The following is a 25468-nucleotide window of genomic DNA, read 5'->3' on the forward strand; positions in this document are numbered from 1 at the left end:
GTCACTGACACTCAAAGCACTTTGGACTTCTCCCTTCTCTTCCTTTACAATGCATAAGAGTGAAAATGACAGATATTCCATCTTCACTGAAGATCAGGATTAGATCAGCCCAACTCCCATTTAACTTGAGAATGAAGAGCAACCCAGGGAATCAGAGGTAAAAGTCCCTTTGAACCTAAAGTCCCTTTGAGTGCTGACACTCTAGAGGTAGTACTATCTCTCCTCCCACTTAGATAGATGAAGAGTGGTTTTCTGATCCCAGTGGGATAAAAACGTGAAGTAGAAAGGATACCATAATCACATCAGGACATCTGTGTTCTAATGCTAGCTTTTCTGTGTGACCTTGGGCAAGTCATTTTTCCCGCTCTGGGCCTTCTGTCTTTTCTCTGTAAGAAGGGAGGGGCCAGGTGATCTCAAAGGCCCCTCCCTGGGCTCTCACATTGTGCATTTGTGGTAGGTGTCCCCACCAGCTTCCATGGGCGTGCATTCATGCCCCCTTCTGGCCATGGTGGGTATGGATCAGGTACTGAAAGGACAGGGTGCCTGGGATTCAAAAAGCAGAATCTCAAAGCTGGAAGTAACTATTCCAGCCTGTCCCCAAGTGCCTTCTTACAGAATCCCTGACTTTGAATTCCTCCAAACTCTGATCGAAGACCCTCAGTGATGGGGAGCTCATTACCTCCCCATTCCACTTTCAGATGACTATAACAAGAAAAATTTCCTCATATACAGCTTGTGGTTCAACAGTGATTTCCTACTTAGCATAGGGCAGAGGTAATAGAAGACAAGAGTGTACAGGGTTTAGAAGTAAGTTTACAAAGGCACGACAACTGTTATTTACTCTGGACTCCTTTAGATCCTAAGACTTAATGCTGGAAGAGATCATAGAGACCAGTCAGTTCTGATATTAAAAACCACTGCTGGACCCAAGGAGCTAGGCAGGCACACACCCCTTTACCCTAAGGTGCTCCCCTTAACTCTAGATCCATGCAGCTGGTCTAGATTGAGTTCAATCCTGGGGGATCACAGCCTGCAATGAGAAGGTTTAGATAAATATTCATCTTCCCCAATGCCCCAGGGGAAAGATTCTTGAAGGTTAGGTTCAGTCTCCAAAAAAGGGAGGAGCAGAATGGTATGGACTGGGAAATGTACAGGTATTTGTTTCTGATACACAAAATAAATGTAAAAAACACAAAACACAGTATAAATGGTCAGAATGACTTAAAATTCACTGTTATACTCTCTTGAGAGATTGATTTTTAACCCTTCTAGGAGCACAAACCAATTTGTGGGGCTACAGAATAGGCATTCCATGTTTCACCTCAGTTCTGCACTGTCCAAACCACTTCTGGCCAACATGCTACAGATAAGTCATCTTTGATGGAAACACTTTCCTTGCCACCAGTTAGTTCTACCTGATAGACAGACCCTGGATCTCTCTAACTCACAAAGTTACTGCCTTGTCTACATATCATCTACATCATGCTCAGCTACATTTACATCTCAAAAATGATGTTCATTCAACTACTCAGGAAAACCATGAAGCAGAAAAGGCAGTCAGGAGCCCAGATTCAGGCTCACCCGTCTGAGTCCATGCTCCACCTGGGAGCGGCCCTGGAGTAGGACAGTGTCCTCCATGCCCCAGGTATCCACCCTTATCAGCCCAGGGCTGCCTCAGCATAACAGCAGGATCAGCAGCAGAGCCACTAATGTGGGTCAGTCCCAGAGCCTGGGTGCCTGTTCCAGACCCTAGCAAGTGGTGGGGGAGGAAATTGATGACTCTGGGTTAGACTGAGCTGGGGGCTCTGGAGTGTCAGTCAGGAATGCTATAGTAAGCATAATGTCTGTCCCATCCTATGTCCCATGTTCTTTGTGCCTGGTCATTACTGCAATTCAACAGCTCCTGTGTGTCACCCCCACCCCAGCTCCCTAAAGTTGGGCTGGGGCCCTGAGGACAGAGACTGGAAGAAACAATGGGAGGGAAGAGAGGAGGAACAGATAGAAGCAAATGACAGAAGGAGGAGTGGGGACACACTTTACATGTAAATGGAGCAATTTCTGAAGAAAACATTTTTAATATTTGATTTTCTGAGGGAATCTGGCCTTTAATCTCGGTCCATGGAAATAGAAATGAAAGAGATGACTGAGGGGCAGGCCTGGGCTAAGGATGTGAGGGACCACTCCCTACACTCAGGGCCCCTGGTGGAGGAAGGAACCAGTCTGAGGCAACAATGCCCCCTCCCTTTTTCCATCCATCCCTCCGGCGTGTTTCTCCCCTCTTCCCTCCCCCCTCACGTTTTTACTAGGGGAGCGGCCCAAAGAGTCCTAGTGACCAAGGGCTAGCTCCCGGATCTGACCGCAGGCCTGAAGACTGTTTCCCCTTTCCCCAAGGCAGCCCTATACAGTGGTGCATTCACATGGGTGGGGGGGAGAGGAAAAAAAAACTAGCAAACCACGTGACCAGAGACCCTCCCCTTTTTGGCGTTCTTATGACGCCCCCAGGCCCCTCATTTTGGTAACGGGGCTCCCCTCACTGACCCCCCTCCCCAAATCTTCAGGGAATAAAAGAGTGGGGAATCAAAAGACTTTGGCAAGCGCTCCACCCCCAAAGGACAGGCGGGTGCCCCCTCCCAGTTCCTCCCCTATCTCTGTTCTCCGCCCCGACCCCGCGGCTCCGGGGAAATGGGGGCGGGGCGGGGGGGGGGGCGGAGCCGGTAACAAAGAGAGAGACAGAGACGGAGGGAGAGAGACACAAAGAGGGGAGATAGGGACAGACAGAGACAGGGACACAAATTGGGTGGGGGTGCAGACGTGGGACGGGAATCCCGGCCCCAAGAAGGCCCCCAAAAGTGAGGGAAGCAGAGGTGGCCCCAGTCTAGTCCGGACCGCCCGGGGTGATGGTCTCTGGGTCCGAAAGGAGGCGCCACTAGCGTGGGGCGAGGGGGGCGGGGCCGGGATCAGCTGGCGGGGCTGGGGGACGAGGGGTACCGGGGGCTGGACACCTGGCCATGCTGCTGCTCGCGGCGGCGCCGCCGCTGCTGCTGATCCTGCTTCTGTGCCGAGGCCGCGCCGGACAGGTAAGGGGGGGTCCCCTGGAAGCAGCCCAGGGGCGTAGGGTCCCGGGGACGCTGCGCTTTCTGTCCAGATTGGGGTGAGGGGACGCGGTGGGGCAGGAGGCTTCCGGCCTCGCCTGTCCCCGGTCCCCCATACACACACTCCAGTGCCCCCATCCCTCCCGAGCAAGGTGTGACCCGAAGGCCAGAATCTGGGGGGAAACTTTAGGGTAACCAAGGATAGGGGAGGACTACTGGGGGGTCTCTTCTACAGCGCCCCCACCCCAGGGCCCGGACTCTGGAAAAGGGGCGGGGGCTCACGTGTCAGCGTGAGTGACTGTGACTGTGCGTGGGTGAGTGAGAGAGGCTGTCAGCTGTGTCTCCATGCCTGCCTGCGTTCACACCCCTCCGGCTCACACACAGACATGCAAACATTCGCGTACCGGCCTAAACTCCGGCACCCTCTGAAGACGGACAGACTCACAGGCCTCACGGAAGCAACACCCTCGCACGTACACAAAAGTAACCTCCCACATTTCTATAGACTTTAAGGTTTCCAAAGGGCTTTCTCTACATCCTCTCCTTTGAGCTTCATAACAACCCTCTAGGTAGGTATTATTAGTCCCATTTTACCGACGAGCAAACTGAGGCTCTTCGAGGTGAACTGCAAGTGTCCGTAGTCACAAAGATTATGAGTGATAGAAGCACTCCTGAATTCAAGACTGGCTTTCACACCATATTCATCCAATCTTTGTTAATCACCTAATTTGTACATAACACTCTGCTAGGGCTAGGAAAGAGAGAAAGTTTAGGTGCAACACCCTTCCCTGAAGAGTCTAATAGGGGTAAGACACTTACAGAGATTACTATAATGCATAGTAATTGGTGAAAAGTGCAGAAAAAGAGGCCCACAGGGCTATGTGAGGGCTAAGGGGGTAAGGTCATTAGTGATAGGCAAAATCTGGAAGGACTTCCTGAAAGAAGTGGCATTTGAAATAGGCTTTGAAGCTTGGATAGAAATTTAACAGGTGGGAAGAAAGGGCATTTTAGGTATAGGGAACAGTGTGATGAAATATGTAAAGAACAGACAGTGGTTTGATTTGACTGGAGCAGAGTATAGTACTTGGAAGAGAATCATATGAAATAAGGCTGGAAATAAGACTGGAAACAAAAGGCAATTGGGAGCAGAGCTATGACCGGATGATCATAAGAGACATTAAGACATAGGAGACATTAGACTGTTAGTCTTACAACTATGTGAAGGATGGAACAGAATGGAGAGTCAGAAAACCCGTTTGGATTGCTGTTGCAATTGTCCAGGTGAGCAGAAAGGAGGGCCTGCATTAGGATGGCTGCAGTGGGAATGGGAGAGGAGAAAGAGAAAAGATATTATGGAAGTGGAATCAACCAGACTTAGCAAAGTAAATGAGAAGGAAGAGTAAAAGGTAACTTCAAGGTTAGGTAAATGAGAGCCCGGGTGAATGTTGATATCCAGGACAAATAGTGAGGGCAGGGGGTAGGGAGAGGAAGTTTTGGGGAAAGGATAATCAGTTTAAGACACTGAGTCTGAAATGCTGATGGAACAAGCAAGTGGAGATACCCTTTTGTAGGCAGTTGCAGATGTGCTTCTGGAGTTCAAAACAGAAATCAGGGCTGGGGATGAGTGAATTTGAGTCATCTTCGTAGAAGTGTTAGTTGAAGTGGTGGGAATGAATGGATGGGGTTCTGAAAGGGAAAAGCAGGGCAGGGTAAGGCCAGGCAGTGGGATGGAGGGGGAAGGGATGCATTTAAAAAAGAGAGTACTGAGTTTGAGAATACCCACCTTAAGAGACTAGAAAGATCCTGGGGACCTTTTTCATCACAAATGTACTCCCACACACATTCCCATCATTACACATCCATCCATCCATCCATCCATCCTCAGACACCCTCCTACACACACTAACACTTGCATGTACACATATACAGGAGCCCAATCTCACACAGCAGCAAATTTCCCACTTGTGGTTGCACTGTATCTCAGGTGGGAAATGAAGAAGGGGAAAGAGGATTCTTTTGGGAGGAGTGGTTGCCTGACTTTGTGAGTCAGCATTCTGGATTATAGATTCATAAATTTAGAACTGGAAAAGATGTTAAAGATCATCTGATTCAACCCCATCATTTTCTAGCTGAAGAAACTGAGATAAAAAATGGTTAAATGACTTGTCAAGGGTAGTGTACTGCAGAATCAGGAGTCAAACCTAGCTCATATAACCAATTTTTTCATTTCACTAAATGTCTCCCCTTCACTAAAAAGCCCCTCAGGTACCCCTCAGTCTCCCAGAGGTCTTGGATTCAGAGAGAGGTAATGGAGGGTCCTTAGGATTTCATCTTCATGGTCAGAAATAATGAATGTTAAATTTCACAACTTTTGGAAAACTCCACCTTCTTGCCTGTATTGATGGTGCCATTTTCGTGAGAGTGAATATGCTGCTTTCTTTCCTTAGTGCTCTGCTCACCCCTGCTGGTCCATATGGCCTTGGGGTCACTGTCGAACCCCATAGAATGGGATTCGGAAGAGAGAATCCCAGAGTGGTAACCACCTCTTTTGATGCTTTTGGGGGAAGAAGCAAGAGACTAGAAAGAAATTGAAGCCAGGAACCAACTTGAGGCCAGCAGCCTGAGTTCCTAGGAACCTTGCTGCCTTTCCCAAATTCCATCTCAGGCTTTCATGCACATGGATGAAGGAAGCATCTCCTCTAGACTTCTGGGGGTAGCCCCTGATATTATTCGCTCTTCCTCTTACTCCAGATCTACTGAATCCCCAGAGGGACAACACAGACTGATTCCTCAGTGATTTGTGTACAAATTTGAGTACATTTTGGGAGTGAGGGGGGGTACCCTTTACTTTGGACTCAGAGAAAGGGAGAAGGTCAGTAGAGGAGGACAGGAGCCAATTTGGGTGGACATAGAGTTATTGAGGGAGAGAACGAGGGTCAATGGTAGCCAACACAGAAACAGTAAGCAGTGAGTTATTGAATGCACCCAGAGGATGTATTTATGACTAGAGCCACAAGGTGTCACTCCCAAACCACAGAAGATCTTCCATGCTCTTCCCCAATATGAATTCTCTGTCTCTGTAGTCCCATTCAGTACTGTCCTGGCCCTATGCTTCAAGGTCACCAGCCCCCAAATTGGGGTCTTTCATGCTGAAGTGTGGCTTCTGAACCCTTGTGGCAACCTGTAGTCTCAATGGGTGGGGAAAGAGCAGGGTTTGTGTTGATAAAGGGTTTGGAGTCATTGCCTATCTCCACCATCCCTTTGTTTTCTTCCACGTGCAGTAGAATTCCTTGGAGGAATTCCCTTGGGAAGGATGGAAGAATCAATGGCTAAAGTGTATGTGTGTGTCTGTGTGTGTGTGTGTGTCTGTGTGTTTGTATTATCAGAAATAGACTATGAGGAGTAGGTCAGAGTGATAAGTCTTTTCTATAATGTCAGCTTATAAGCCTGGTTACTATAAAGGCATTTTCTTCTCTACTCAATCACCCAGCACCCCCTTCCTCTTCTCCCTTGCCTATTTACCTGATATAGGAACAGAGAGTTCAAGTTCAAGTTCAAGCTGAATTTTAGTTTTGTATAGGTGGAAAATGTGTGTGGCCCTGGGAGAGTCCCTTATCTTCTCTCAACATGAGATATTTGAGAAGGGAGACACTTCCATTTGGGAATGAGTTCAGAAAAGACTTCATGGAGGAGGTGGTACCTGAGTTAGATATTTTAAGAAGGAAATCATCACCACAGGTAGAGAGGTTGGGAGAGACCATTTAAGGCAGGGTAGAACAATACGAGCAAAGTCATTGAGACAGGAAAGAATAGGACAAGGTCAGGCAGAAGAGAATAGAACAAAATCAGGAACTGGCAAGGAGTCCTCTTTGGCTAGAATACAGAATATGGTGGATTTCAGGGAGTGCTTCAACTAGCAGGGTGGCCCATTCAGTCTAGAATAGCCATATTCAGGTTCAGGTGGCAATGTGATACAGTGGAAAGAGCTTTGGGTAACCAAAGGACCAGGATTAAAATCTCACCTCTGCTAATTACTACTTGTGTGACTTCAGGTAAATCACTTGATTTCCCTGGGCCTCCGTTTCTTCTTCTATGAAATTCGAGAGTCAGATTACATGGCCTCTGATGAACCTTCCAGCTCCAGAGCTGTGAATACTCTGGATCCTTTTTTATTAAAAATCATAGTTAATGAGTGCACACTCATGTGTTTGCCTTTAATAGTTAGCTAGAGAACACAATTACTTCAAAGCAAAGAAGCAACAATAAAACAATTCTATAAACATGGGCTGCATTCACAAATACACATAGGCTATACTTGTGGTGGGGCACACACAAGTAGGGAATACATATGATCAGAGAATGAATGAACATATATGTATATGCATATATTTACACACACACAGAGACATGTAGGTAATAGTTGTGGCCAGGGTATATGCATGGAGGGGCAAATCATGCCTCTGACAGTATAAGTCTTCTATGCTTCTGGTGATAGCATCACAACTGCTTCTGAGTGAATCCTACTCATTGGTTTCTGGTGATGTTTGTCCTTTCCCAGAAGCATTGTCTCTTGCCAGATGCTGCTCTGCAGGACATATTTTCTGCTACTTGCTGCTCTGCTTGTCCCATAGTTTCTGCCAGCTCCTGCTAAGCACAACTGGTTCCCAATCCTTATTTCAGCTAGTCTTGACCATAGTGCTTTCTCTTCCTCATAAGAAGAGTGGGCTCTACCATGCTCTTTTAATTGAAAGCCCCAAGGATTTGAACAGCTCTTTTGAAAAAATATCAAATACCATACACTGCCATTGGCACCATAGTAAAATGGGGTGGGAGTGGAAGAATTTTCCTGTCTAGAAGTTCTTGCATCTCCAGCAAAGATTCTTTGCAGCAGGTGCCAAGTTTTTTAGATCACAGATCAGAGGAACTCCTGGCTATCTTACAAGCACCCTCAAAAATAATGTTTTCTTTGAACTGAACTTTCTAACTCTCTGGCTTGCCTTTAGGGCCCAAGCTTTCCCTTACTGATGAGTGAACTCAAAGCCAAACCCAGGAGGCAAAATAACTATCTTTGCCCCATAGCTTTGCTTTTTCCTTCATTGTACATATATGACAATCAAAGTAGTTTCAGGTTTGGTGTACTCCCTTCTATCCTTTCCCAGTAAAATTTTTGCAAATCATATAGAAATACTGAGTTGTCCTTAATATAAAATGACACATAGAAATTAGCATGTCACATAGTACATGAACCATATATACTATGTATAATGTGTACATATACTATATATACATATATGGATATGGATATATATAATATATACAATACACATATCATATATATGATAGTCCCAGTATCTACCAGGGTTCCTCCCCTGTTCCCCACGTTTCAGCAGTGACTATTTTCCCCTAAAGTATGGCAATATATTCCCAGGACTTTTTTGGTTTCTCTCTCCCTTAATATAGCTTCCTGACCAGCTAAAGTATAAAAAGACCCACCCTAGTGGAGCTGGGACCCCTCTGACTTGGTGTATGTCTTAAGACCACATGAGTCACCACACCCTGCCCTGCTGACCAACAAATTTTCATATGGAGATGGTGGGTGGGTGGGGCACTTCTATAGACGTTAAATGTTATTGAAACCTTGTTGCATTTCTTTACTGTAATGGATAAGTAAACCTTCTTTTGTTAACTGTTAGATGATTTATGAGTACCTCATTTCATCCCAGAATCATAATTAAACAAACAAAAGTGCCAGTGTTGGGCCCACCCCTAATAATATAGTAAGTAAATATAGGTCACATGCAGAAACAGAATATACTTATTATCAATAGAGCATGCTACAATATATATGTACTAAAATACATATTACATACTAAAATGCATATTAAAAACATTTCAATAGTACGTGGAAAATATTATGTATCAGTATCACATTCATATCAACAGATCATAGTATAACTTTATCAATAGACTATTGTATAACAAAATGTCATGTACAATACATAAGAACATGGATTGCAGTATTAAAGATAGAAAATGTACTCATGATTTCATTGGCATAGGCAACTCCTAGGTGAAGAAACTTCCTCTACAGGTCAGCACATTGTCTGCAGATTATAGTCTTAGAGAGCTACCTAGAACACTGAGGGAATAAATTACTTCCCCAGGGTCACACAGTCAGTATATGGCAGAAACAAGTCTTGAACCCAGATTTCTCTGGCTTTGAGACCAACTCTCAAGCCCCTATACCACCCTGCTTCTCAGTTACATGCAAAGCATGCATCATGTACACTCCATCAATGAGCTTCACCTGGCTACATAAAGAATTGCTTCTCCCATTTTTCTGAAACATTATAATTAGGTATGGTCACTGGCCAAATAGGTCTGACACTTTTCCTGTGATGTCCTGAGCTTTTAGATGTCCTAGCTATAAGCACCCAGAGACCTATTGGTCTTTAGTCCCAGTCCTATACTTGAGGACGATTGAAAGGTGCTGTATCTAGGTTCAGCCCAGTCCTGTTCTCTGAAGAGAAGACCCTGCAGAGCCAAGATAAACTCAGCCAGGGTTCCTTGACTCTCTGATGGGTACCAAGGCACTATTCCTTCCCTGTCTAAAACATCTTCTGAGCTATTCTATCCCTATCTATTATCAGTCTTTCTGTAATTGGTAAGCAGACTTTTCTCAGAATCCTCTTATGTACTAATTCTTTTCACTTGTTCCCCAGGAAGTCAACTAATTGTCCAATAGGCAATAGATGGTTGCAGTACATTGTATTGTAGGACCCCGCCCCCCCATTCTCAGGGGTTGTTCTGTAAAGAGGATAGTTGCCATTTCTCTCAACTATGGTATGGTATGATGACTTTCCATCAATCCAACATCTTGTGTACTGCCTACACACCAAGATTTCTTGGTGGAACCCTTTTGAAGGCCTTAGCAGTGAACTTCGAAGAACGTGACCACTAGCAATGGAGTGTTTCCATCCAAGACTTTCTGAACTGAGCTCATAGATAAATGGTAGAGGGTTCTTTTAGCTGATCTCTCAGTTAAGAAATGTATTTGCATACTCTCCATCTTCTGAGACTCCAGAGCACAAGAAGTCCATGGCTAGTTCTCACCCAAACATTAGGAAGTTTGATATAAATGCTTTGGCACCTTCCTAGTAGTAGTGTGTGTTCGCAAGTGTACGTGCACACACCCACACACACTAAAAATCCATGTATTGACTTCACCAAGATGTCTTCTTAGGACTCAGAATCCCTAGTATGTTCAGCAATGTGCAACTAAAATACTTGGGTTATGGGGCTCCTTGGGGATGGGCATGTGTAGTTCTGGATTTCTTCATTCCTGCCCCAAATAAACATTTCCTTGAGTAATTGTAGCAGCAAGCACCCCAGCATCCCCAGGGTAGCTTCCAACACAGGTTCCTAGATCTGCTTTTCTAAAGGAAAGCAACTCAAAATGGGTTAACAATCTTGCTTTAATCAAACATATATCATCTACCTAGTTCAGGGGGGAAAGGTCAGCACCACAAACTTCAGAGAATACAGAGGGGTGGCCAGGTAGCACAGTGAGTAAGAGCATCGGCCCCAGAGTCAGGATGACCTGGCGATCAAATCCAGGCTCAGATACTTGGCACCACACCCAGAAATAACTGGCCGTGTAACCTTGAGCAAGTTACTTAACCCCAATTGCTTAAAAAAAAGTTACAGACAGAGAAACAGTTCAGCAGACAGGCTTCCAACTGTCTTGACCATTACATTCATACCTAGTCAGTTATGAGAGAGAGAAGCACCAACATCTGGGTTTTCAAAGTCGGGGGTGGGGGGAGGCAGAGTCTCACCTGGTCAAATCACACAACTCTTCTCAAAGTGAGCCCCAAAACAAAATCTCACATCAGGGTATATATAGTCTTCTCATGGCTCAGAAAATGTCACAAACCTCTTGACCCGATCACAGAGCACCAAGGTGTGGGCATTCCTGAAAACCAAGCCTCCTGCTACAGGTTCCAGGTGCACTTAAGCCTATCAAAGGGGCTAGGAGTGAGCATGGGCCCTGGAGCCAGGAGGACCTGGGTTCGGATCCTGCCTCAGACACTTAGCACAAAAACTAGCCATGTGACCTTGGGCAAGTCACTTAACCCCAATTGCCCTAAAAAAAAAAGCATCTACGGGCAGGGAAGATCTTAAATTCCCATTCCTATAACAGCAATTTGCTGTCAAAGTCTCTTCTTTGGTCAAAGTGGATCTTGGAATGGAATCCATATATAGACAAGTGGTTCTCCCATAAGGCTTTAAGCAAATACAGAATCTTTCCAGTACCTGGAAGGGGTATGCTGGTGAAATGGTCAGCCACTACTAAGATGTAGTTTATGTTTTCACCTTCTGCTCCTAGAGATTTTTTTTAAAAGTCAGTGTGCATAAGCTTCAATGGCTCACTGGCATTTATAATCTAAATTTGCAATTGGTAACACTTTTCTTTGGTAGAGTATTTTTTTTTAAAGCAATCGGGGTTAAGTAACTTGCTCAAGGTTACACGGCCAGTTATTATTTCTGGGTGTGGTGCTGAGTATCTGAGCCTGGATTTGATTAGAGTATTTTCTTCGAACATAATGAACACAGGTCTTAAATTTCTTAGTGATATCTACTCCCATCTTGGGTTAGTAAATTAGGCTCTTGGGTTCTCCTTTGCCTTACATGCCCAAAGTCATCATGTAATATCTTCATGGCCTTAGATCAAAATGGTTGGGTGGCACCAGTTGCTTTCTGGCACCATGTGTGGGATCAGTTAGTCTGATTCAGCATTCCATTGTGTAACTCTAACTTCTGCCCTTGAGTCAATCCTTAAAGGGACTGAGTCTTGGGTTCCTTAAGTTCATTACCTTACTTCTTGACTTGTATAATTTCTTGAAGTCCTTTACCATGATCACAAAGAGGAAGAGAGGATTGGTCAATAATACAAGGCTCATGCACTTATGGTACCTCCTCTAATGGAATCCCCCAAACTCTCAGGCACACTTCTGTTTAACTGCAGGCCAGAACCCTGGACATCATAGATAGCCTACATCCCTTCTATCAATAGCACTACAGCTTCAGTGTTCCATGACCATCAGTTCAGAGCAGTTGTATATACCTCAGTCTTCCCTGGCAAATATATTCAACTAATAGCTGGCTAATGATACTGCCTATATCTCACAGGCAGTTTCCAATTTAGTGATGCTCAAAATGTAAATCTGTGAATTATTGTCCTTCCACTTTTGAACTTTAGCACCATATACTTGGTCTTTGAATTTCTCAGTGACACCCACTTCAGAACTGAGAATCCCAATTTGTGTATGTGATAGAAAGTCTTGTTGTCACTATGTCCTTAGCTGGCAAATGCCATTGGTTTCTGATGATAGTCACTCTCTTGGTTTAGAACTGTTCCCAATTCTGGCAGTCTAGCAACTAGATGCTGGACAAAGAGCTTTTGTGGATCTGCATAGGTTAATGGCAAGGTATGTGTGAGGCAGCAAGCCATATCTTTAAAAATTTATACATATTTGACAATCTGACAATCTCAGAAGGATTTCAAAGGGTTCAAAAGAAACTGACCTTCCATGCCCTTCTGCTAATAGTTCTCCTCAATCACATAATCACAACTGAGATCATTGAATGGCGATGGAAGAAGAGTGCTTTATAAATTTGTAAAAACAGCCACCAAATCTTAGAAAAGCCCTTAAATCTAAAAGATTCTTTGGATGCAGCCAATTGAGGATCATTTCTATCTTCTCTGGCTGAGTGCTGATTATTTGCTGAGACACTGTGACCCACATACTTGACTAAGCAACAGTGGTATTTGGCAATAGTAGTAAGAAGTGCAATGGAACTAGAATAGAAAAAGGAGAGGGAGAGGGAGATGGAGAAGGAGAGAGGGAAAGAGAGAGAGAGAGAGGGAGGGAGGGAGGGAAAGAGAGAGGGAGGGAGAGAGGGAAGAAGGGAGGGAGAGGAAGAGAGGGAAGGAGGGAGGGAGGGAGAGGGGGGAGAGAGAGAGAGAGAAGGAGGAGTAGAGGAGCAGTAGCCTTTTTATTATGGTTTAGTAAGTTACAGTAGTCATGGGGAGACATTGGAGAGTAGAATGGCGTACCCTTGCCCATAGCTATGGTAGAATTAATTTGGTTATGATCCTAGAATTGGAATGGGAAGCAAAAGGTATACATTAGGTTGTAAGGTGATTGGTAAGAAAATGACCAGGGAGTATAATGAAGTCAAATTGATACAGTGGGACAGACCAGCACCATCTGTGGGTACAGTAGCCTGCTCACACACTCTATTAAGCATTTCAGCTCACTCAATGGCAAAATTTCTCTGCCCATTATGATTTCAGACTATCTAAGCAAATCTTTCTATTTTGGGAGATGGCAACGATCTATTTACAGGCTGTTTCTGTGATCGATCATCAAGAACTTTTGAATGATTGACAATTTGGGACAATTTACAGAAAAAAAAGATCAAGTAGGGTCTCCCTAATTGCATCTGTGAGTAGTCACTTCATATTTTCCCAAATCCTTTGTGCCTCCCTTCAATGTTTATTTAATGTGCTTATTTCTCTACTCAGAGTCAACTCCTCAAATCAGAAGTCTTCTTCACATTTCTAAGTCCATTATTTCACCATGCTTTTCTTAAGTTTTGGCTTCCATTTTTTCAAATGTTAGTTAAAGTTTTATTCAGCAAATAAGTAATGTGAATTGTAGTCATACAAGTGTGCAGTGCCATATAGTAATAAAAGTGGTAAAACCAATAACCCAATGCAAACATGATACCAAGTAACAATAACAACTGAAAAGTGCACACCAACAATTCAAATATGAAAAAGCAGGTCTTATCAATTAATTCAATGACAAATACAATTGGGGCAGCCAGGTAGCACAGCGAGCAAGAGCACCGGCTCCAGTGTCGGGATGACCTGTGGATCAAATCCGGGCTCAGACACTTATTACCCACACAGAAACACCTGGCCGTATAAACTTGAGCAAGTTACTTAACCCCAATTGCTTAGGGGTGGCCAGGGGGCTCAGCAAGTAAGAGCACCCGCTCCAGTGTCGGGATGACCTGGGGATGAAATCCGGGCTCAGATACTCAGCACCACACCCAGAAAAAACTGGCCGTGTAACCTTGAGCAAGTTACTTAACCCCGATTGCTTTATTTAAAAAAAAAATGACAAATACAATTAAGCAGCAGTGTAATCAATGTCTTGATACTACTATTAACTTCAAGCACTAGTGATTAACAGAAGAGCAGTACTATGGTAGGCAAGAGGCACAATACATTGATAATCGATGGCATTCAAAAGCACAATGTTTGGGGAATTCCATGGCATACAGTGGACCAGTCATGAGAAAGGAAAGTCCCAAGGGAATATATAAAAATCTAGATCAGAAAGAAACAACTCCTGTGAAGAGATAAAAAAGTTTCAAAATGGGACTTAGAGGAGAAAATATTTTTAGCAAAAACAAAAAACAACCTTACTATTATCAGCTGAAAGGAAAATAACTTTCAACTAAAAAACTCAGAAATATTGAAAAAAATCACACATTGAGCATCCTCACATGAAGCCCCTGGGGCGTACCCTCAATTCAGAAAGTTACCCCAACTTTGAGGTCCTTTCTACATTCTTATCCATTCAAAATCAGAGTTCATAAGTCCCACTGATGTGTTTGCCTTTAATAATCACCCAGAAGACACAATTAATTCGAGACAAAGACATTTAATGAGATAACACAGTAAAAAAAATTAATAATAATATTGAAACATTTCCCCCTTAAATTTGGAAAACATTTTCCCACAAAAACACACTATCAGTGGGAAGAGTAGATACCCATGTGACATGCAGGTAGATGGGCACACATAAGGATCATGTGTTGTTAGGTTATACTGTAGAAGGGCACACACGTGTGGAAGATGTATGGCCAGGGTCCATATGTGGAGAAGAAATTCATGTTTTTGACACTGCAGGGCTTCTGTTTACTGGTGGTGTCATCATGATTCTCCTTCTAGTCTCTGATGGATGCATAGTCTCTTCCAGAATTATTGTCAGCAACAGATGCTATTCCCAAAGACATTGCTAGCACAATTTGACTGTGCACTTGGTTGTGAAATCTCTCTTCTTTCAGCTCCTGGCTTCAACCAAAATCATTGGTTCTTTCTTGGCCTTTCTCTTCCTCAAGAGAAGAGTGGGCTCTGCTATATTCTCTTTGGTTGAAAACTCCAAGGCTTTCAACAGCTCTTTAAAAGAAAAACAACAGTCCTTACACTTAGCCATGATCTCAGCAAACTGATAGAGGGGGCAGGGAGGGGCAGCTGAGAATGTTTTGTTGTGTTCCTTTCAGAGTTTTAATCATCCCAAGATCTTCCATCTTCAGCAAGAGATTCTTTGCCTCAGAGGCTCTTTATAACACAGGGTAGTGGCAACCCTACTTAGATTTTGCTAGTACCCTTAGACTTAATCTTTTTTTTTTTTTTACTTAATTTACTATTTGTTTGACTTGTCTATCTGTTGAAGATCTCTATAGTGAAGATTGTGCATTCTACATGCCTGCCAGCATGAATCTCTGCTAAATAGCAGACCACATTTAATCATCATCCTTACAGAGGCTACACTCCCACAAGACTTCCAAGGGCTATGGGGTTCAAGTTCTCCTTATTTTCAGTTCTAAAACTTCTTCTTTCTGCTGCAGATGGGTAGAATGGGACAAAGACAGAGACAAAGCTATGCCTAGAGGACAAATACATGGGGGCATAGGAACGTTACTGCCTTTATTATGTATTGGTGGGGGGGCTGATATCAAGATTCTTGATCAATTTATTCTCCTCTCTTCCTGAGCTCAACTGATGAAATTATGGAATGAAAGGGCTGGTTTAAAAAATGGCAGGTTTTAAATGAAGGGCAAAGAAATATCTATATTATATTGGTCCTTTATGAGGTGTGATAAAGTTCTTCATTCAGGCTTGATGGATTAAGAGGGAAGAGAGCTATCAAATAGTCTAAGGATCTGCCATGACCCTAGTTGCCCTTTACCAAGCAAAACATACCCTCTAAGAAGCCATTTCAGGCAGAAGACAATTCTAAGGAGTGTGACCTCTGGAATTGAAGAAGAGAATCAGCTACGGAGCTTTGGAAGAAGAACTTCACCCTTGAGAGAGAATCGTTCTTCATCTGGGGAGTCATAACTCTTTGAAGTGGCACTATTTACCCATTAGGTATAGAGAGGGCACTCAGCATGATACTACTAACCTAGTCAGCTGAGGTAGGAGACAGCTCTCTAAGGAATGTGAGTTTGGGCCATTGAGAAGAAAACCAGTTTTGGAAGAACTCAACCCTTGAGAGGATATTATTCTCTGGAAGGAAAGGTATCACCCTCTTCTCTCACCACCATTGTTCCATATGACATTGTGTAGTAGAGCTTTTTACCCAACAAGAGATAACAAACCCAGCAGGGAATATGGCCAGTCAAGGCCCAAGACCAGAGGAGCATTGACTGTCTGGAGTTGAGTTTCAGAGAGGGACAGGTCCTTAGCATCCCAGGTGAGTGAGCTACCCAGGAAAGACCTGTAGTCAGGGAGAGTTACATATAAAGATGCTACAAGGGAAAGGATAGCAGTTTGTGAAAGGACAGTGATGTGTGGAGCCAGAGTGGGGAAGGCCTTTATTGACAGGTCAAGGAACTTATATTTTATCCTGTATACAGTAAGGTGCCACTGAAAATTTCTAAGCCAGGGAGTGACATCATTAAAACTGTGCATTTAGGATATTATTTTAATAGCATGAGAAAAAAAAGAAGGCCCAGATACCAGTTAGGAGGTTACTACAATAATCCAGACCAGAAATGATGAATGCCTGAACTAGCCTAATGGCAATGTGAGTAAAGGAATATTAGACAGATGCAAGAGATATTATATAGGTAGAATCAATAGGAAATGGATGAGTAAAAAACAACTGAAGTATAGGGCTGGGTGACAGGAAAGATACTAGTTGTATCAACAGAAATAGGGAAAATAAGCAGAAAGGCTAATTTATAGGAAAAGATGGTAAATTTCACTTTAAACACTAGGAAAACTAGAGAAAGGGAGAACAGGGCACTTTCTCCTTTTCTCTTCCTGGTTGTAGGTGGAGGTGGGGGGAGGAATATGAATGAGGAGAGATTGTGAAAGAAAGTTTGAGTCCTATATGGATGTCCAAGAGATATTAGGCAATTGGAAATTCAGAACGGCCATGATCAGGGCTGGAAATATCTACCTATGCATGTAGGTTACAAATGAATGAATGGATGGATGAATGGACATTTATTAAGTACTTACCATGTGTTAGGCATTGAGTAGACAACTCTCTAAGACTATAGGTTGAAAAGAAGGTTTTGGCCTGTTTTGGAAGAGGGAGTTTCCTCATTTGGGAATCCCCTATATCAGTCAAATCATGGTTCTGTTCCCTTCCTTTTTCTCTCCACTCCAAGCATTTTCTGTGGCAGTCTTCTATGCTTGGAATGCTCTCCCTCCTCAGCTCCACCTACTGGTGTCCCTGGCTTCCTTTAAATCCCAACTACAATCCTTTCTTTTACAGGAAGTCTTTTCTAACCCCTCTCCTCACTCTTACTTATTTCTTATTTATCCTATATATAGTTTGTATGTATTTTTTGTTTGTTGTCTCTCTCCATTAGATTGTGGGCTCCTTGAGGGCAAGGGACAGTCTTTTGCTCTTTTTCTGTCTGCAGCACTTAACTTACTTGTGCCTGGCACATACTAGGTCCTTAATAAATGTTTATTGTCTATTGATTATGTCCCAGACACTGTGGTAATCTCTGAGAATCCAAATTTTAAAAGTAAGGCAGTCCCTGCCCCCAAATCTAATAATAATAAATACAATCTAATAAGGGAAGACAACACATATAGGGAAGTGGTGGACAGGAAAGGAGTTTTGGTCTGTGAAGTGATGGGATGGTGAGTTGGTCCATAGGGCAGTGACTGAGATTCTTTTTCCAGAAGCAGTAGTATACTTGAAATTATTATTATGCCCAGAGTAAGAGATGGAAAGGGAAGTGGGATTAGAACTGGGGGGAGAGGGGGATGGCAAGGTAGCCTGGGTATCCAGATGGCTAGATGGGATATGGAATCAAAGCCTGTTCTGAGGTCTCGGATCAGTTAGAGTGGGCCAGGTAAGTTTTCACTCACAAATCAAGATGGCAGGGCTTCAGGGAGGGAGTTTTAAAAAAAATGAATGAGTTAACTGAAGGTATGGAATTAGGTTATCTGTCTGAGGGAGGGGGTTTATAGAGAAAAGAATGCTGATGACAGAGCCTTGAGAGTATTCCCACATTTAAAGAGTAGGGGAAGGTGTCAGAGGGGAAAGGGATTAAATTTATTCTGCTTGGCCCCAAAGACCAAGACATGAAGAATGGTGGAAGTTGCAAGACATGAATTTCAGTTTGATAGAATGGAAAGCTTCCTAAGAATTAGAATCATCCAAAAATAGAATAGGCTGCCTCCAGATCCCAGTTCTCCCTCCTTGGAAGTTTTTAGCAGAAGCTGTATGACCACTTGGCAGAGATGTTACATATGGAGGGTATTCCAACCTACACTTGTTAGATGGACAGCCTCAGCTCCCTTCCAACTCTAAGATTCAGGGACAGAAAAGGAATAAATGATTAGGAAAACAGACAAATAACCAAGAAAGAGCAATGTCACATGAGAGACAAGGTTAAAGAAGCAGGGGGTGGTCAATTGTGTCAAATGCCACAGAGAAGGAAAAGAGAAAGAGGACCTTTAAAAAGGACATTAGATGGGAGGTTGCAGGTGACATTGGAGAGCTGTTTCATTAGAGTGGTGGGAATAAAAGCCAGAATTCAAGAGGTTGAGAAGTGTGTGGGTGGTGTGGCAGCAAAGAGAGATAAAATAATAGCTTGATGAGCCACCAGGGTCAAAGGAAGTATAGGAGAGAGCTGAGCATGTTTTTAGGCAGTAAGGAGCCAGTACAAAGACAGGAATTGAAGATGCATGGGAGAGGAGAGATAACTGCAGAAATAAGGTCTTGAAGAAAGTGAGAAAAGATGGGATCAAGAGCATATGGGCAGAGCGCTTAGCTTTCTCATGTGTAGGAGGGCCACTTAATCCTATTGACCTGGTAGGAAGGAGAGGATGGGAGAGGTTACGGAGAGTGGAAATGAGAGGGCCCTTCCAGCTTTAACTTATGATTCTAAAGAGCTTCATTTACTGCCTGCAGCCTTGCCAAGGTTGGGGGCAGAGGGATGGGGAATAGGATTAGGAAAATGACACAGAGGGAAGACAGATTGTTTGTCCTTGGGAGCCCCAGTCTGAGGGAGGACACAGAACAAACAAAATGAACAGAAATTTGTTTATAAAATCACACATTCATTTTGGGGGTGGGATAGAACTGGGATGGATCTATTTTTGTCACTCTCTATGGCTTCCTCTGGCTGCATCTCATTTGTCAGATCTTACTTAAACTGGAATTGGGCTTGTCTTGCATACTGTGTATGTCTTGCACCTTATACAGGTGGGTGTTTCCATAATCCTTTCTCTGTATCTTCTGTATATTGCACTCACTCCATATAATGCCCTCCCTCCTTCTAAAGTTCTTTTGCATTCTGTTCTGAATTTGGACCAGGAAGGCTCTTTGCCCTCTCTCCCCATCCCTGAGGGAGGCTGGAGAAGCTCTGAGCTAGCCCCTGCACCCTCCAGTTATCTCCCTTCCTCCAGCCAGTGTGCTCCCAGGTCTGGGCCGGACCTCTGGGTCTCTTGAAACTTGATCCCTACTTTACTGGCCTCGGGAAATCTCTTCTGACCTTTCCAGCCGCTGCGGTTGCGGTTGGGGAACCTGAGGCGACCCGCTTTGAGCGCTGGGCAGGTTCACCCTTAGGACTTGGAGGCGCGGGAGCTGAGGTCCCTGGAATACCCCAGGCTGAGGTTCCCTCCCTCTGCCTCAGGTCACTCAGGAGGAAAGCCGGGGGTCCCCCTAGCGGGGGCGGGGACAAAAGTGGGCGTGACCCTTCGTTGCGTCACGGCGGGGCGGGGCGCCGGGTGGAGAGTTCCCGCGGGGGCGGAGCCCAGGATCAGTGACGTCAGGCCGGTTGGAAGTGCCGGCAGAGGCGCTCCTAGGAGGGGGGCGGGTGTAGCGGGGTTTATAAGCGAAGCGGGAGAGCCAGAGCTGAGAGCCGCAGCCCTAGGTGCTGGAGCGTCTCCGTACGCCCTCTTCGGGCCCGCAGTCCGCGAGACCGGCGGGCAGACAGGGACAGGCGCGGGGGAGGGCAGGCAGGGGCCGCGGGCATCCGGGGGCGGCGGGGGCCGAGCCGGCCCGGGCAGGGGATGCGGCCACGGCCACGGCCGCGGAGCCATGTCGGTGCCGCTGTTGAAGATCGGGGCTGTGCTCAGCACCATGGCCATGGTCACCAACTGGATGTCGCAGACGCTGCCCTCGCTCGTGGGGCTCAACGGGACCGTGTCCCGCGCGGGCACCTCCGAGAGGATCGTGAGTGACTGCGGGGCGGGGGGCGTGGTGGGTTCCAGGACCCGGCTGGGCTCTGGGTGTCGAACTTTGGCAGCACCCCGTTGCCTGGCTTCTCTGGGAAAACCCTATTTCTTATCTCTAGCGTAGACGCCAGTGGCAGATTTATCTGTCTGCTGTCTGAGAGGCGGTATAACCTCACTTTGTGCATCCCCCCCTCCTTCCACTCCTCCCCCGCCTTCGGCACAGCTTCTCCACCCTGCCTCCCAACCCCAGGCGGGAAAACTGATGTCCTCCAGGGGACTGGATGGGTGGAGGGGCTGGAGAGTGTCTCCCCCCCTCCCCCCCCTTAAGGGAACTGAATAAGCTGCGGATACAGGAATTTACAAGGTTCAAGCTTTGGTGTCTATGCTGCTGGGTGTCTCGGTGTGTCATTGCTGAGTCTGTTACTGTGTCTGTATGTCTCATGTGCAAGTCTCATGTGTTTATTCCTTTGTGGCCCCCTGTTCCTGTGTTACCATGAGACTTTCTGTGATGCTGCCTGTCTCTTACTTTGTACTGGGTGTTTCTGTGTCTACTTTAGTCTGGGTAATGCTGTACTTGTATGAGGGTGTAGCTTTCTGGGTTTCTGTCTTTGCACACCTTCTCTCCCCCCCCCCCCCAATCTCTTCTCCTTTATTAACTATCTCACCATGTGCTGAATATTTATTCCCATAACAAGTTGGCCCAGAGAGGGAGCTGCACTGGGGCTGGGCATGATGCCACCTCCAGAGGTGACTGGGATTGCCTCCCCCCACTTTGCGGGCAAAGCATCAAGATTGCCCACAGCTCTAGGGGAAATGAAGCCAAAAATGAGATTAATGATGACAGAACCAAGCCTCACTGACCCCATCCCCAGCCCAAAGTGCTTCCCACTGGAGAGTATGACAGTGAGGAGCCTGTTGAGTGTCACAGATTCACACCCCTACTCCTTCCTTGTGATTCTACTTCTTCCCCTCTCTCCTCAATAAACTGCTCTGTAACTCTCTCCCCCACCCCCAGCCCTCCACCCCTGTCTTTCCAGGGTTTGGGGTAAAGAAAATATGTCCTGGTTTCTGCTACTGAGACAGAAACTGTCCCCCACCCCATAATTCCTTGGTTTACAAATAAAGTCAACTTCACCTCCTTAAAATGGAAGGAGGAGGAAGGAAGGTAATAAGCATATGGGGCATTTTGAGAACTCTTCCTAAGTCTGATTGAGGACCTACCTATAGCACATGGAAGATTTGGAACCAAAGTCTAGGTCTTCAGGTGTGATCATATGTCTCTAAGTGAGCATATGCTTAACTCAAGGAGGGAGACAGGGAAGGTAGGGAATTCTAAGAAGACCTGATGTGTTCTTGCAACCAGAAATCATGCCTCAGATTCTTAGACTGTCAGAAATGGAAGAGACTTTAAAAATGGGGAAACTGAGGCTCGACAAGGGGAAGGGGTTTGCCCAGGATCACACAGTGACACATATGCCTAATTTTTCCTCCTATTGCTCAAAACCCTTTGGTGGTTCCACATTGCCCATGGAATAAAATACAAACTACATAGCCTGACAAAAAACTACCACAACCTGTCTTTCTAGACTTTCATACCACAAAGGGACTATATATATTTTTTAAATCTTTCCCCAGTATTGAACACAGGGTCCTGCACATAGTAGGTGCTTAATCATGTTTTCTGGATTGAACTTGAGGGCTAAACAAGGATTACTTCAGAGCACAGTCTACCCCAGGGGTGGGGAACCCATGGCCTCAAGGCCACATGTGGCTCTTCGACTGAGTCCAAGTTTTACAGAACAAATCCTTTTATTAAGAGGATTTGTTCTGTGAAGTTTGGATTCAGTCAGAGAGTCGCACTTGAGGACCTAGAAGGCCACGTGTTACCTCAAGCCCACAGGTTCCCCACACCTGGTCTAACCTTTTCTCCAGGGAGCTTTTCAATCCTCCTGAGGTTTATTAGTTTGGAACCTTTACAGGACCCAAGGTGGGGACAAAGGGTGACTAGAAAGATAAAATAATATTATGGGGGATATTTTGACAAGCTGGAACCTATGCATCCAGGCAACCAGTATTTTAAAGGGAGTCAAGATCATTTTATATATGGAGCCATTGAGGGAACTAAGGGAGAGATAAGACTGATGAAGGTGGGGGTTAGATATGATTACTACCTTCAAATATCTAAAGAGCTGTGAAAGATGGATTAGCTTTATTCTGTCTCTCTCCCTCTTCCCCCCACCCCCTTCACTCCAATGCAGAACTAAACTCCTTAAGGAGAATTTCTTGTTTCATCTTTGTGTGCCGGGTGCCTAATACTGTGCATTACACATATAGTAAGTATGTTAAAAATAGTTGACTTGAATAGTGAGTTAATGTAAAGTTAGACTTTTGTCTCAATATAATAATAATAATTGGAGCTATCCAAACAATGATAAAACTGATTGTCCCTATCCATCAAAGGCTAGGTAAATATTTGTCAGGAAGATTGTAGAATGTATATGAGACAGCCTGGGGTCAGGAAGACCTGAGTTCAAATCTAGCCTCAAATCTGGCTGTGTGACCCTGGGCAAGTCACTTAACCTCCACTGGAGGAGGTAATGGCAAACCATCTTTGCCAAGAAAACCCCGTGAATAATATTGGTGTACTATAGTTATGAAGAGTTGGATACAACTAAGCAAAAACAACAAAAACAGTTCATTCTTCTAGTAACTGTAGAAGTTGAGTGAAGTGTATTGAATGAAGTTCCTTCACGTCTAGGATTCAGTATGATTCTATACTTGTTCTGAGTACTAGACATCTACTGATATAGTCTAAGATGATATTATCTACATCACACTATTAGATCCTGCACACACCACCAATTTTTCTACACAGGTAATAATTGCCCATACCAGGCCTCTCCCAACCCCACCTGCCGTTGCTCACACTTGAATGATGGTCCAATGCATAATAAACTCTGGAATGTTAAGGTTAAAAGGTAATGCTGCCCCCACAAACTTCCAGAGACCATTCAGCACCATGGCCAGTAGCCAAGGGACTTCACTGCACACTGGAAAGCTCCTGAGCCCAGTTCCATCAGCTGATATGTTTCTGTTCTTTATCACCTCCAACTCAACACCTGTGGTCTGTTTGAGATACTAAAGGACTTCAGAATTTCTGGGCTTCAGGGGGGAGGGAAGCAAAGAAATGGTTTTTGGGAAGGCCAAGAGGCAATATCTGGAGAAGAAAAAAGAAGCTATTAGCCAAGTTAGGATCTGAGAAAATAGCTTTAAAAGTTAGTTCCCAGTTCTGATTACATCAGTATAGGTGAACCCCATTTGTCAAAAGCTTTTTTTTTTTTTAACAGATCTTGTATGGATTTACAGCTGCCTTTAGTGCCATGAGCATGTTGGTTTGGAATGAATTAGATCCTCATGAGAGACTCCTTGACTCCTTCCCCTGTGACTCCTGCCCAGGAGTATTCTAGCTGTATCTGTCCTTCCCTATTTCTGTATTTCTGTGTGTGTTAATATCTCTCCATATCCATTTTTTTATCTGTGTGTGTCTTCCAGTGGTTGTCTCTTTCTATGTATCTCTCTGTGTGCCTGTATTTATTTATCTTTATTGGCTTGTGTCTACCTGTCTGTATCCCCTTGCTTTCTCTGTATCTGTGCATAAGACATTCAGTGTAGTATGACATGCTGAGCCTGGATTCAGAAAGAACTGTTTGAATCCTGCCTTCTACACTTACTTTCATGGGCAAGTTACTTATCAATTTCTTCATCTGTAAAACAGGAATACCTGTAGTAGTAATTGCCTCACGGGTTTGTTATGACTTAAATATGTAAATGCTCATAAAGTACCTTGTGGACCTTAAAGTACTCTATACATGTAAGCTATTATTCCCTGTAGCTATGTATCTCCCTCTCTGTCTCTGTGTATCAGACTCTGTTTCTGTGTGTGTGCTGCTGTATGGCATTGTGTGTCTGTTGCTAGAACTTATCTATATGTGTTGGTTTTTCTCTCTGTGTTTCTATTTATGTGTCTAGCTCTCTAGCTCTGTGTCTGTGGATTCTGTGTTTCTCTTTTTCTGTGTATGTCTCACTGTATGAGTGTGTCTCTGCCTCTGTTTCTCTTTATCTGTATCTCCTTTCATCTAAAAAGAGTGCAGGCTTGAAGGATAGCACTGCTGCCCACTTTTACTCAGGGACACTCAGGTAACACAAAGTTAAAAAATAAAGGGGAAAAATCTAGTGTTAACTGATACCAGTATCTATATCTCAATAACTATATCGTGTGTATTTGTGTCTATCTCACCTTCTGTCTTTATCTTTCTGGTTATGTTTCTCTTCCCATGTCTCCCTCCCTTTCCATCTTTCTTCTGTATCCTTTTCTATCATTATTACATTTCTATCATTATTACATTTCTCTTCTTTCTCTCTTTGCCTCCTCTCCCTCCCTCTCTTTTCTCCCAATCCTTTTCCTTCTAACTCTCTCATTCTTGTATCTGTTTCTCTTTCTCTGGCTCTCTTTTTATATTTCCCTCTGTTTCTCTGCCTCTCTGTGCCTTTTCTCTCTATCTCTTTGCTTCTCTCTTTCCCATTCTTCCTCTCCTTTTTATTCTTGTTCCTCTCTATTCTCATTCATTGACTCTCATTCTCTAGCTCTCTCCTCTCTTCCTTCCAGATTTTCTCTATCTCTCCTCTGCATCTCCTTAAGTAACTTTTCCTCTCTGTTTCTGTGCTCTCTTTGCCTCTACATTCTCCCTACTTCCATGCCTCCTCCCTCCCCCCTTTCTTCTTTATCCCTCTGCTTGTCTCTGTTCTCATTCTAATTCTCTCTCTCTCTCTCTCTCTCTCTCTCTCTCTCTCTCTCTCTCTC

At 44.5% G+C, this 25468-nt stretch overlaps 1 protein-coding gene across 2 annotated transcripts in view; it reads left to right on the forward strand.

The window, feature by feature from the left end:
* The first annotated feature begins 2708 nt into the window (after positions 1 to 2708).
* Positions 2709 to 25468, forward strand: part of OLFM2 (olfactomedin 2) — a 60864-nt gene continuing 38104 nt past the window's right edge. Inside the window, exon 1 of one of the 2 annotated variants that reach the window (XM_069083129.1) lies at positions 2709 to 3077. In XM_069083129.1, the coding sequence (XP_068939230.1) occupies positions 3009 to 3077 (69 nt within the window). In that variant the 5' untranslated portion in view covers positions 2709 to 3008. Of the gene's footprint in view, positions 3078 to 20436; positions 20606 to 25468 lie in introns of those variants that run through there. The other variant, XM_069083128.1, reaches the window with a different exon arrangement.

The sequence above is a fragment of the Petaurus breviceps genome, unplaced genomic scaffold, assembly GCF_028583685.1.
Source record: "Petaurus breviceps papuanus isolate PSGF00001 unplaced genomic scaffold, PetGlider_PUasm1.0 172, whole genome shotgun sequence".
In the NCBI taxonomy this organism is placed as follows: domain Eukaryota; kingdom Metazoa; phylum Chordata; class Mammalia; order Diprotodontia; family Petauridae; genus Petaurus; species Petaurus breviceps.